Source organism: Epinephelus fuscoguttatus, linkage group LG23 (assembly GCF_011397635.1).
Source record: "Epinephelus fuscoguttatus linkage group LG23, E.fuscoguttatus.final_Chr_v1".
NCBI lineage: Eukaryota > Metazoa > Chordata > Actinopteri > Perciformes > Serranidae > Epinephelus > Epinephelus fuscoguttatus.
The window spans coordinates 166,880-181,614 of record NC_064774.1 but is presented as its reverse complement, the minus strand read 5'-3'; the positions used below and the strand labels follow the sequence as shown (position 1 = coordinate 181,614).

General features: G+C 41.5%; 1 protein-coding gene across 1 annotated transcript; it reads left to right on the top strand.

Moving 5' to 3' along the window:
* Positions 1-3,384: 3,384 nt before the first annotated feature.
* si:ch211-126c2.4 (protein rtoA) lies at positions 3,385-14,503 on the top strand. The gene is made up of 3 exons (XM_049569143.1): positions 3,385-3,412; positions 10,589-11,356; positions 14,404-14,503. The coding sequence occupies exons 1-3, from the start codon at positions 3,385-3,387 to the stop codon at positions 14,424-14,426; spliced, it is 819 nt and encodes a 272-aa protein (XP_049425100.1). The 3' UTR covers positions 14,427-14,503.
* Positions 14,504-14,735: the final 232 nt, after the last annotated feature.

Genomic DNA, 14,735 nt, shown 5'->3' with positions numbered 1-14,735 from the left:
CCAAAAACATGTGGTGTGAGGTCACAGTGATCTTGACCTTTGACCACAACATTCAGATCAGTTTATTTTTCAGTCCAAGTGGACGTTTGTGCCAAATTTAAAGAAATTCCCTTAAGGTGTTCTTGAGATGTCATGTTCATGAGAATGAGACACATGTGACAGATGCAAGGTCACAGTGACCATGGCCATGACCACCAAAAGTCATCAGTTCAGCATTGAGTCCATTTGCACCAAATTTCAATTCCCTGGGGGCATTCTCTTGAGATATCTCTAAAGATCTGAGGTAAATAGGATTGTTTGGAAATATAAAGCTTCTCTTTCAGAACTTAGAAATTAGTGAGTGTCATCATTTCAAACCGTGGCACAGTGAAATGAGCTTCTGATAGCAGCAACAATGAAAAATTATTTGTGATGAACTCACCCACGGTAAGACAGAAGAGTGTCATAGTCACAATCAGTGGGGCAGCAGCTGTCCAGCCTGACATTCTGCACTCAAGATTCCCACCGTCATGGAAAACCTGGAAAAGTCAAGGAATTAGTAAAAATCACTGAAAGTTTTGGAAAAGTCATGGAATTTTGTTTTGTGTAATGAAACTGTGGCAGTAATCTTCTGTAGATAACCTTCCTTAATGTGACACAACAGCAGATTTATTTTCTGTAGCTGTCCTCATAACGTAGCTCTAATGACAACGTTTTGTTTACCATCAGATATGTTTCTGAATTTTCTCCCTGCATTCGGGCTCTCTCTTCGTGTGGTCTAGCTATGTTTGAAATCTCCAGGCAGGTGGGGCAAGAAATCAAACAACAACATTCGTCATGGGTCCTTAAAAAGTCATGGGAAAGTTTTGTTTTTTTGTCCATGAAAATGTGTTCGAAGCTTGCGCACTAGACCAACCTACGAAGTGAAGTGTAGAACATAACTGCATTGAATACATTTTATTGCAGTATCCATGGTAATCGCAATCTACTTCATCTGCAGCAGTTAAGGTTTTGATCAGAGCTTTAAGGTCTGTTGTCTCCAGACTTGAGCCAGCAATACTGCAGATTACAATCTGCAACCTAACCCCTGAGTCACAGGAGTGTTTCAAAGAACAACTGGGAGGGGTAAATGCTGTAACAGCACCGTTCAAATGATCTCATGGTATACGTTTCAGCTTGTAGAAAAATGAAACAATCCTGTTACATAACCATAATCCCGTGTCACCCTTAACACATAAGGCAGTAAAATAAAAAGTAAAGAGAAACGAGTTTTAAAATCATACACACGGTTACTTTGAAATATTCTAACTGCAGTTCTTCATGTGGTGACAAAGACATGCCAGTTCCAAAAACAAAAACATGCAAGTAGTCAGCTACTTGCATGTTTTTGTAAGGAGGCAACAAAGACATGAGAGCAACAAAATTATACAAGGTAACAAAGGTAAGGACATGCGAGTCATACACACGACTAAATGCCTGTGTCAGAGCTGGGCAAGCAGCTTGGGCTAAAACTTGTAAAAACATGTTGCTTACATAACAGTGTAAGTCCCAACCAAGGTTTGTGTTTTTGCTACACTGCATGAATATGATCTGTTTGGTTTGACATTGCAGTGATACTGGCGCACTTTATAACTACACCTGACACACCTACATCCTGTTGTCACCACCTAGGTGAGCTGTGTCACCCTATACTTGCAACTGATTGGTTTTAGACAGGTGTGCATCTGATGTTGGCAAGATATCAATTTGGGGACCAAGTGGTCAGCCTTGTAGTGGTTTTCTAATCAAAGTTCACCAGTGACACAAGATTAATATTTTGATTTGATATAACTGTACAAATTTAGGTCACACAACAGTAATGTTAAGAAGCAAATAACTTTTACATTAACGTTAGCTTTCAGTTTATAAGAGTTAGATAACAGAAAAAAATCGATACTCCAGGTCTGTATAATGATGCGATATCACTATGTAAAAATATCCTTATACTACGCTGTATCATTTGCATGTTTGGGAGTTTGCATGTTCTCCCCGTGTCAGCGTGGGTTTTCTCCAGGTGCTCCAGCTTCCTCCCACAGTCCAAAGACATGCAGGTTAATTGGTAACTTGGTAAATTGTCCGTAGGTGTGAATGTGAGTGTGAATGGTTGTCTGTCTCTATGTGTCAGCCCTGTGATAGTCTGGCGACCTGTCCTATCTATAGGCACGCAGGGTATACAAAAGATTCTGACACTTCCAAGCAGCTGTGCAGATGTCATATCTAAGTTTGCTGGGAGACGATGCAGTCCGTGCCTTCAGCACCTCAGACTGGTGTGTTTTATAGTGTTTGAATAGAGAGACAAGTGAGTTTCTGCTTTTGCAGACGGTCACTGAAGCCCTGATGTGTCAGCTCATAATTATGTGCAGAGACTCGATTTCACCTCTTTCTATATCTTGACGAACATTGTTTCTTGTATAGAGAACTGGGGTGCGGCAGTACATTGGCACATAGCTATCACCCAAACCCTGATGATAAGCAAGTAGCTGCATGCCTGACCCATGCTACCAAACATGCTGCCAGCAAGCCAACACTCTAACGTTTTAGTTAACTAAATTCACCTCCTAAAATGACTTTTGACAAAGATATTTAACGCCAATGTGTTCCTAGTAACTCAGAAAACATATGTACACATATTACAACCATTGTTCTTACCTGTAAGGGGAGACAGGGAGGAACGAGGCGGACACGATGATGCTGGCTTCCAGTCTGAGGTGTAATGAGCGAGTGTCCGCCCACAGGAAAACCCAGAAAAAAGTACTTCACAGTCGCAGCAAACACATTCCTACACCTATGCCCTACCCATACCCATAGCCCTTAACCCTCAAAGAGACGTTAGGTTTTAACATATGAGCTACATAAACAAGTATGAATGTAACATACCCATGGTTTGCAGAAACACAATGCCAATATTTATTCTGGTGATTGGGTCGTAACATGATCCACTAAATATAACATGGTTAAGAAAAAAATAATCAGTGTGTTGGTTTTCTTAAAACCACCTTGTCTTTTGATGGCCCTTAATCATTTGGAACAAACTGGGTAAACTAATATTTGGATGGAATTAAAACAGAACTTTACAATATTATTTTCCCTCACCCTTATAAACACAACACAAGAGGCACCGGATGTGTCTACATGATAAAACAGGTCTTCACTGTTCCAATGACCAAAAGTCATTTTCAACCAAAACAGTGTTGAGGTGTTTTGCACATGCATGGCAGGTTTGCACATGCATGGCAGGTTTGCAAACGGAGGTTTGTCTTTTATTGAGTCATTAGTGTCACCTGGTGGAGGAACATACTAACAACAATAACTCATGGTTTGATTAGGATAAGCACTTTTGTAATCAATGTAATGTAACGTCACAACATGGGACATAAACAGCGATCTCCAGGATGTAAGTCTGGGGTCATAGTGACTTTGACCTTTGAGCACCAAATTTCAATCAGTTCATCAATAAATCCAAGTGAGTGTTTGTGTCCAATTTGAAGAAATTCCATCACAATGTTTCTGAGATATTGTGTTTACAAGCAGACTGACAAGGTCACAGTGACCTTGACCTTTGACCACCAAAATCTAAGAGTTCATTGTTGAATGCAAGTGGACAAATCTTAAGAAATTCTTTCAAAAGATATCACGTTCACACGAATGAGACGGACGGACAACCTGATAATATATATGAACAAAACTGGCATATTAAATAGATATTAAAACACTTTAAAACTTACACCTCAGGAGTTCTTACCTGTCAGGATCCTTCGGGAAACGGCGGAAGGCCAGGTGCGGGGTGTTCCACTGATAGTTGTTGCAGTTAATTGCACTACACTGTTTTCTTTTACTTTTTTCCTCCTCTCTCCTTGACATCTTGCATGTTGTCTGGACGCAACAGTCCAAAATGGCGGCAGCGCCCCTAGTGGCTGTTGGCAAAAATTCAACGGAGCTTCGCCTCTTGGTATCCATGCTGTTTGATTAGATCCTGGCCGATCCCGTCAGCTGACTGACATTAAAATAATCAATAAAATGGCGCCGTTACTCCGTGCGTAAAGGCGCACATTGGCACTCTTAATGAGGAGACTCACTCATTTCTGCTGCTGCGGGGATCACTGTGTTAAATAAACCCTTCCAAATGACACATTTAAGGAGTAAATCGCCCTCCATCATGCTCCGGTGTTCTGGTCCACACACAGGCTCAGTGAGAGTCTGGCCGCCGGCCAGATTGTGCCCCACTAAATATAAATATTAAAATGTGCTGTTCACATTTTAGAGCATGCAATGTATTTTCCCTCATTAATGTTTGTCAAAGCACTTTGTAAACTTTGTTTTTAAAAGGTGCGATATAAATAAAAGTTATTATTAGGCTATTATTTTCACCCGCCCATAACCCATCCGCCATTAATCAGATTGTTCATCTTTATCACCCAACCCGCCCGGTCCGCGGTATAACTGCCATCCGCGCATCTCTACTGCACACACACCTATTGTCTGTGAGTGTGTACTTGTACTTTGCTGAAGTACTTCCATTTAACACGACATCACAATTTACTCCGCTACATCTCAGTGGACAATATCAACTGGAAACAATAAAATAATAATAAGTTCCTCTACCAGGGTGGGCCACCCAAGTAAAACCTCTGTCTGGGAAACACTGCATAGGTGGTTTATATAACATGTATTATCAGTGTTGGTACAATCTGACCAGCTGTTCTTGAGAATTTAAGATCTGTGCGCTGTGTGCAGAGGATTCACAACCGACCCAAATCTTTGGAGAGAGCTTGTGGTTTTAGTAGTCGAAAAGTGTGTTGAGTGACTTCAAGATACCACATCCAAGGTGCATGGACAGAGGAAACAGTCTGAGGAGGTTGGAACTGAAACACCGCCTGTAGTAAACAGAACTTGACTTTCGAGTCTGAGGAGGTTAGAACTGAAACACCGCCTGTAGTAAACACAACTTGACTTTCAGACCAATGCGTTTCAGCTTGTGGCCTTCATCAGGCTCCAAATAAAACACACTACAAAGAACATTTATAAGAGCATTTATATAGGAGGGGGTATGATTCATTTGTTAGGTTAAAATAACATATAAAAGATAATTAATCATATACATACACATGCATATCAGCCAATGGGGCAGCTACACAGATGAGCTGGGTATATGGGGAAGTCCAATGACCTGCAGTAAAACTCTTATTGGCGAGGCATCCTCTCAGTCACAGTTGAGCCACTCTGTCCTGTGGCAGCGGCCGCCGAGGCTGAAAGACGAAGCCAATGAGCAAGTGCCAAAAACTGCAGTTGAGGCTGGCTCCAAAACAGAGTCAGTCCCCAAAGATGACATGTTGAAATGTCCAACTTTAAGGCAGAAATAAACTTTACAGCCTGGTACAAAAACAGTTTTGGTCTCTATAGCTAATTACAACATTAAAGACAACTGTACAGGGGCTGAATTTTTTTTTAAATATATAACTCACCCGTTTACATTTCATTAAGGCTTTTAGTTTTGCATAATTGAGAGAGTGGCTTCCATCACTAGCTGCTGGCTGTTTCCCAAGGCATCACCTCAGCTAACCACTGACCTCTCTGCTAGCTCATAAATTATCCTTGGGTTAGCCCAGCTGTGCTAATAATGCTAATAAGGGCGTACTGGCATGTGCCGAAAAAATTTGGTTGATCATACAGTACTTTTGAGTAAATGGTGTCATTGGGAAGTTGGAAAATAAAGGTCAACCATGTTAGTTAGCTTATGTTAACATTAAATTGACCATGCTAATGCTAACGTAACAGTAATCAGTACCTCCAGGTTTTTGCTGTGTCCTAAAATTTCACAGTAGCTTTTCAAAAAATTGTAATACATGTTGCACTGTTTCTAGAGGGTGCGTTTTTTTGCGGTGAAGTGCAAGACGGAAAGAATGAGGTCGCAGATACAAGCTGCCGAAATGAGTTCCCTCCGTGGGGTGGCTGGTCTCAGCTTTAGAGATAGGGTGAGGAGCTCGGACATTTGGAGGGAGCTCAGAGTAGAGCTGCTGCTCCATCGCATTGAAAGGGCCCAGTTGAGGTGGTTTGGGCATCTGATCAGGATCCTCCTGGGCACCTCCCTTTAGAGGTGTTCCGGGTGCGTCCCACTGGTAGGAGGCCCCGGGGCAGACCCAGAACACTTGGAGGGATTATATATCTCATCTGGTCTGGGAATGCATCAGGATCCCCCAGGAGGAGCTGGAAAGCGTTGGTGGGGAAAGGGACATCGAGAGTACCTTGCTCAGCCTACTGCCCCTGCTACCAGGCCTTATCCAAGGCAATTTTCACTGGCGCTGGCGTTTCATCCATCCATCTGTCCATTTTCAGCTGGATGGATGAAACGCCAGCGCCAGTGAAAATTGCTCAAATGTCACAGATTTGGGGCTTAATATTACAAGCATTCATTCTTTCCCACAGAATAAGAATCTATCTGTGCCAACAATCAGCTGCTGATGCTGCAATTAGCACAAGCTAACACAGCACAACATCATCTCTACTCGTCAGATTTTGCTGCTTGGGCAAAAGCCTTGCAGCAGCGGTTTACATCTGACACCAACACCCAAACGGCTCAACTCTGACGGTAAGCCAATTAATAGCTGTTGGGTAACGTTAGCTGTGTGATGCTAGTGGAGCTGCCAGTTAGCCCTGTCACTGTGTTTGTGCGACTCTGTCCCAGGCACAGAGCTCAACAAATCAATACGCTGCATGCAGCTCTACAATATAATGAGTTTTTACCCCTTTTCATTGGTCACATTTGTGGTGAAGTTGCAGTGATTGGTTCAAAATTGCAAGGTTAAGCAGAATTCACACGGATTGACTGAATGTGCGTTAGTTGCTGTGATCACAACATTCTGGAGGGACGAGCTACACTTTGCTAGGTACGAGGCAAAGCTGAGCGCCTGTTCGCTCTGTCTAGAGTGGTTGCGGTGGTTCTGCTTGTGACCTTAAGTGTGGCTGATGGAGAACACAGAAAAACAGAGGAGCTGTTACAGTGTTTGGAGAGGAGGTCTGTTGTCTCCTGTAGGTGGCAAGGGAATAACATGAGAGAGTGAGCCAGCCATCACAGCTTACCAGCCAGGCACATCCATCTGCCCGCTACCGCCTCAGCCCTACTCCTGCTGAAAACACAACCAACCAAATTTACTTACCTATTGTTGCGCCAGCATCTCAGGATAAATTGTGCAAAGTAGAGTGATGTTTACTAAATCAGACGATAGTGAATGTAGTAATACATTCTTAGCTTCAGCCACAGCTGAATGATGCTTCAGACAAATCAACAGGGCGTCTTCCAAACTTAAAGTCTTTTTTGTACCAAAATTGTTTGACTATCCCTCCAGATCCCCGAAGCCTAACGTAACCTAGTCAACTATTTATACGCCATTTTGAAACTGTGCATAAAAATGAAAGTGAAAATGAAAGAAAAAAATACAATTATTGCAAAAAGTTTCCACACCTGGCTGAGGTGGAAAAATTTGTGTATCAACAACAAAAACAAACTGCGACAAAGTACAATGTAAAAAATGAAACGTGTGACTGACTGAAGAGCTGATAACGTGGACCTCTGAGGAGCTATTAGGACACTGTAACCTTCTTCACATACATACACAAAACAGAAACGTCATATTTGCATCATATCTTCCACATGATTTTCTTGAACTTTGACTGGAGCGCTTTCAAAACTTTTACCATTAACTGAGAGCTGAAAAGTATCTTCTCTGTGTGGATTCTTACGTTTTTCACAACGTGTGTAAAATGTTTCGCACTAAATGAGCAGCAAAAAAGGGTTTTATCGTAAATGAAATTTAGTGAAATTTTTCCTTCCAAGGAAATCCTGTATCACAAACTGAGCAACTGAACGGTTTCTCTCCTGTATGAATCCACGTGTCCTCAAGCTCTTGCGGCCAAATCAAGTCTCCAGCCTTGTCATCAGTCTCAGGTTGTAAATGTGTATCTGGATCTGAGTTCCTGGCTGGTTCTGGTCTTCCACAGTCTTCTCCATCTGGTTCGGTTTCCATCTGCTCAGCTGAGCTGCTGGCTGGAGGCCATGCTGAGTTTGATGAGGCTGTGAGGACTGACAACCAACACACAGATGGATTCTGAGCTGTTTAGGCAAAGTGAATTTTTGTTCACAAACACTGCAGCTGAAGGGTTTCTCTCCTGTGTTGATTATCATGTGTGTGCAAACCCCTGCTCTATGTAAAAGTTTTTACAAACTGAGCAGCCAAAAGGTTTCTCTTCTCTATGAAATCTTTTGTGTTGCTTCAGAATTCTCTTGGTTCTTATCACTTCCCACACTCAAAGAAGATAAGTGGTTTCTCTCCTGTGAGGTTTTTCATGAGTGTAAATGTCCACTCTGTCTCAATGATTTCACACAAACTGAGCCGCTGAAACTTTTTTCTCCTGTATGAGTTTAAATGCGTCTCTTTAGAAGTGTCTTGCAGCTAAATTTTTCCACACACTTACAGCAGCTAAACAGTTTCACACTGATGGTTTCTGAGTTGGTGAAGCCAAGTGAATCTTTGGTCACAAACATTGCAGCAGAAAGGTTTCTCTCCTGTGTGGGTTCTCATGTGATGAGCTAAGTATCCTTCTCGAGGGAATCTTTTACCACACACTGAGCAGCTGTACGGTTTCTCTCCTGTGTGGATTATCATGTGTTTCTGTAAATTTCCACGATGTGTAAAAGAGTTCTCACAGATTGGGCAGCTGAAGGGTCTTTCTCCTGTATGAGACCGCATGTGTTCCTGCAGATGTGTCTTGCGGTAAAATCTTTTCCCACACACAGAGCAGCTGAATGGTTTCTCTCCCGTGTGGGTTATCATGTGTCGCTTCAGATTTCCACTTTTCCCAAATCTTTTCCCACACTCAGAGCAGCTGAATGGTTTCTCACCAGCACCACATCTCCAATCGCTGACAGGGTCTTCATCATGTATCATAAAGTTTAAACCTGACTTAGGTTCTCTGGTCTTCTTCCACTCATCATCGATGTCAGTTTCGGGTTCAAGAGAGTCTCCAGGCTTGTCATCAGTCTCAGGTTGTAAATGTGTATCTGGATCTGAGTTCCTGGCTGGTTCTGGTCCTCCCCAGTCCTCTATTTCAACTTCTGTTTCCATCTGTTCAGTGTGTCTTTGATGAAGTTGTGAGATCTGAGGTTTCTCTTCATCATCTTCACTCTTCACAGGGACAATAGTGAATGGGAACTTGGTGATATCATCCTCCTCCAGCCCTTGAAGCTGCTCTCCCTCCTGACTGATCCAGAGTTCCTCCTTTTCTTTTTTAATGTGTGGAGGCTCTGGGTCCTCCTGGCCCACACTGGAGCTCCACTCCTGCTGCTCAGGGGGAACCTCTTCTTTAACCACCAACAGCTGCTGGACGTCTGCAGGAAACAGGAAACACAAAATATAAAATATATATAACTTAAATCAGCTCCACATTTACCAGCTGCAACATTACAGTGATGAATACATCAACAATTATAATCCAACGATAGATTATGTGTCAGGGGTGGGAAAAAAGGATTCACTTCAGTACCAAGAATTTTCTGTTTACAATTTTTTTTTTTTTTTTTTTTTTTTTACATTTTTTCAATGTCTTAATCGACACACTTCAAAGGCAGAAATGGAAAAAAGTTGCCACTTTTATTATGGCAATCTACGAGTAATGTGATATCATATCCATTTTAATAAAAACACGGCTGAAGCAAGGTAGCAGACAATGGCAGGTTTCAAACTCAGCACTTCCTGTATCTGTATGAAATTAAAAGCCCATTATAATTTCAGTTGGGAGAATCCCTTCATTTTCTAAAAAGGCTTTTATTGTGAAACATTTGCAGGAACTTATTGTGGAGGATTCAGTGACTTACATAGCTTGCATGCGGTACTTCAAATGTAGCTTCTGCCACCTGTTGGAGCTTTTTAGTTACTACAATAACATTTCGGCTGGCACATGAACAGACACAGTGACTGAAATAATGGTAATAATTATAAAAATAGGACAAGAATCATCCGGTGACATCACACACATTGTCAAAGATGTTAACTGACAGACAGACCCCCGGAAGACTAGCTCGTCACCTAAGTGGCAGCTAATGGGGATCATTTTAATAAATAAATAAATAAATATCGGCCGTATATATCTGCATACCAGATATCGACAAAAAATCCAATATTGTACATACCTAATATGCTATTTTTTTTAAATGTTTAAAAGGGATGGTTTTGATTAGCAGCACTGGTGAACTCAAAAGTTGATTGCTACAATCCTCTCTCAGAATAATCCAGTATCTTATTGTGATTAACAACTGTAATGACATTTAAGTTATTAAAAATTCACGGTGATTCAGTCAGAACCCGCAGAGGAAGAGGTGAGATGTGACATGTTTCCTCCAACAAGACTTCAAACACAGATCAGGTGTTTTGACAATGGAAAAAAAACTAAACAGAGGTGAAGAGATGAAGGAGGACAGCTGGGTTTCTCTTCCTGCTGTCAACAGTTGTCATGACGACAATCACTAACGCCTCCAGCTGAAAGTCGCCAGTTAACAGGATCAGCCATTAATCCGAAGGGAATGTAGAAGCTAACGACACCAGAGAAGCTAACGGCACCAGAGAAGCTAACGACACCACAGAAGCTAACGGCACCACAGAAGCTAACAGCACCAGAGAAGCTAACGACACCACAGAAGCTAACGGCACCAGAGAAGCTAACGGCACCACAGAAGCTAACGAGACCAGAGAAGCTAACGGCACCACAGAAGCTAACGAGACCAGAGAAGCTAACGGCACCAGAGAAGCTAACGGCACCACAGAAGCTAACGAGACCAGAGAAGCTAACAGCACCAGAGAAGCTAACGACACCAGAGAAGCTAACGGCACCAGAGAAGCTAACGACACCACAGAAGCTAACGGCACCAGAGAAGCTAACGGCACCAGAGAAGCTAACGGCACCAGAGAAGCTAACGGCACCACAGAAGCTAACGGCACCAGAGAAGCTAACGGCACCAGAGAAGCTAACGGCACCACAGAAGCTAACGAGACCAGAGAAGCTAACGGCACCACAGAAGCTAACGAGACCAGAGAAGCTAACGGCACCACAGAAGCTAACGAGACCAGAGAAGCTAACAGCACCAGAGAAGCTAACGACACCAGAGAAGCTAACGGCACCACAGAAGCTAACGGCACCAGAGAAGCTAACGGCACCACAGAAGCTAACGACACCACAGAAGCTAACGACACCAGAGAAGCTAACGGCACCAGAGAAGCTAACGGCACCAGAGAAGCTAACGGCACCAGAGAAGCTAACGGCACCAGAGAAGCTAACGACACCAGAGAAGGTAACGTAGCTTTAAACATCGACAGAGTGAATGTTTAATGAACAAACCTGCTCCGTTTAACTGAGGCTGAGGGTTGAAAACAGCGTCCAGTAGTTTCCGTTGTCGCTCGTTCTCCTCTTTTGATCGACAAAGTTCCTCCTCGTACTCTGCTATCGTTCTTTCAAACAGCCCAAATATCTCTTCAGCAGCCGCAGTTAGTCGCTGCTTCACCAACGATCTCAGCATTTGGACTTTAGACATGTTCACACTTTAAAAACACAACAAAGACACTGCTAACACTTGGTTCTACCAGCCGCCATCTTTGGTCAACAGTGTGAAGTTAGAGTGAAGAATACAGCTTCCGGGTCAGATGAGTTACTGAGCATCAAAATAAAAGTCCACAAGCGTTATCGAAATTACAGGCGGTGGCTGCAAACCATGACCATGTGTTTAGGGAATACCAAAAAAAAAAAAAAAAAATCAGACTTATTGCACAGAAATACAATCCATATTCAATATGCATTTAGATTTCAATTTCATATATATTCAGGCTATAACGCTCCTGAGTCAAAATGTATTGATTTGATGGTTGATTACAGAAGCTTATTGCATTCACTTGACAAATAAAAAAATCTGTTTTATTGAATAATTATTTGTTTTTCAGAGTATTTTTTTTTTTTTCTGTTTTTCGTTGTAATTTTTTTCTGTTTTTCGCGGCAATGTTTTTCTGTTTTTCGTGGGTTTTTTTGTTTGTTTTTCAGGGTAATTTTTTCTGTTTTTCTGAGTTAAGAGAGCAATAGAACAACAGACACTTTCATTCGTTTCATGAGAGCTGGATATAATGGAAGCAAACATGACCCGCTTGTTTAGTTTAATCCAGTTTTATTTTGTTTTGGGTTATGTGTCCATCTGATTCTGGAGAAACACTGCAATGTCCAGCAGATCTGAATGGGCTTTTCGTCTGAACAACCGCAAAGTCTTAAGGTGCCTGTGTCAGTCAACAAATCAATGATAACACCATCTATATGATTTAAAGACAAGAGTATCTCCCAGTGTCTCAAACCCAAAGGAAAGTAAAACGGGATTAAACTAAACAAGGGGGTCATGTTTGCTTCCATTATATCCAGCTCTCATGAAAGGAATGAAAGCGTCTGTTGTTCTATTGCTCTCTTAACTCAGAAAAAAATACTCAGAAAAACAGAAAAAATTACCCCGAAAAACAAACAAACAAAAAAACACAAAAAACAGAAAAAAAATACTCTGAAAAACAGAAAAAATTATACCGAAAAACAGAAAAATAAAAAAAAATACTCTGAAAAACAGAAAAAATTATCCAATAAAACAGATTTTTTTTTATTTGTCAAGTGAATGCAATACACTTCCGTAATCAACCATCAAATCAATACTTTACTTTCTTTTGGGTTTGAGACACTGGGAGATACTCTTGTCTTTAAGTCATATACATGGTGTCATCATTAGTTTGTCGACTTTACGTAGGCATCTTAAGACTTTGCGGTTGTTCAGACGAAAAGCCCATTCAGATCTGCTGGACATTGCAGTGTTTCTCCAGAATCAGATGGACACGTAACCCAAAACAAAGTAAAACTGGATTAAACTAAACAAGCGGGTCATGTTTGCTTCCATTATATCCAGCTCTCAAGAAAGGAATGAAAGCGTCTTTTGTTCTATTGCTCTCTTAACTCAGAAAAAAATACTCAGAAAAACAGAAAAAATCACCCCGAAAAACAAAACAAAAAATAACACAAAAAAACAGAAAAAAATCACCCCGAAAAAAACCCCAAAAAATAACACAAAACCACAGAAAAAAATTACCACGAAAACCAGAAAAAAAATTACTCAATAAAACAGATTTTTTTTTTAAATTTGTCAAGTGAATGCAATAAGCTTCTGTAGTTGATGCACGTTGGTCTGACAGTAAATGACTGGACTGATGTGACAATGGAGATTTCCATGATGGAAAAGGTTACTTTCTTTGAGATCTTCATGTCATAATTATGAGATTTATTATGAGGTTGTTGGGTTTTTTTTATTTTAAATGCAATGCACTTCTGTAACATCCTGAGTTGTCCTCAGGCAATCTATTTTCAGGTGTCGCTAAATGACATGGTAAATTATACTGAATGTTGTGGCATCCTACGGTATGATATGTTTTTAAGGTGTGGAGAAATAGGACACATAGAGTATATGTAATAAATGAAGCAGCTCTTTCAGTTGTGTTGCCTTGATTAAGTTCCGACCGTCTGGACAACATTGTGCTTATCACAATATTCAACCAACTCAGTTTGAAGACAGACAAGTATTGTTTTTACATTTCCAGAGCTCTGAGGTAAAAATGAATCACATTCAAAAGTTTCAAGTTTCAAACAGAAGACAGAGGTTTTGGTCTCGGACTGTAAATCTAATATTTCGTCTGTCTTTGTTGCCGACAAATTGGTTCGTCTAAAGGCAACATTAATGTTCTTATAGGAACGTTGTACAAGAGCGCTGCCACCGGAGGAGATACACAGAACTCCTTGTATCCCCACATTTCAACAAACGTTCATGAATATCCTCCTGAGACCTGAGTGTTTTTGTTTGGTATGCTTTTTAAATTTGTTCTCGCTATTTGGGATCAGTCGGACCCAGTGTAGGCAACGATAATAAAGTCCCAATGTCCTTCAACAAGTTGATTATTCCCAATGTCTTCATACAAGCACTTCCTAATTAACAGCGTCTCAGCTTGTTACTGTTGCTAAAATTGGTCAACTTTGTTGCCATATTAAACTACAAACATTATTAATCCTAAATAAACAAGTTTCAACCATGAGACGTGATCAGGTTTTGGGCCTTGTCCACTTTGGTGTCGGGATCGGCTGCAGACTGACTCAGCAGAGATGGCTGCCATCTTGTTTTTAGTGTATTGTGCTCTGACTACCACTAGATGGCACAAAAAAAAGTGTCCACGAATGAGGACAACAGGCCAGCGTTATAGTTTAATGGCACCCAGCGGTGTCGGGGGAAACACAACGGGACGATTAATTTTTTATGTTGTAAATATGCTCCAACAGATCAATATACCCAGTATGGGTAGCTCTCCACCCCCACCTGCCCCCCCTAGAGGACATCTACAGGTCTCCCTGCAACAGCAGAGCCTGCAGGACTGCTGAAGACAGAACTCACACCTTTCATCACCTGTTCACACTGCTGCCCTCTGGAAGACACTACAGGACCCTGAAATGCTGCATGTCCACACTGAGGAACAGTTTTTACCCACAGCCGTACACAAATTGAACCCTCGTCTCAAATCCTCACCACCACCACCACCACAACAATTCTAAATTGCACCACAATGGACTGATGTACAATGCCCGCCTCCTGCAGATTTTAACAATGGTTCGTT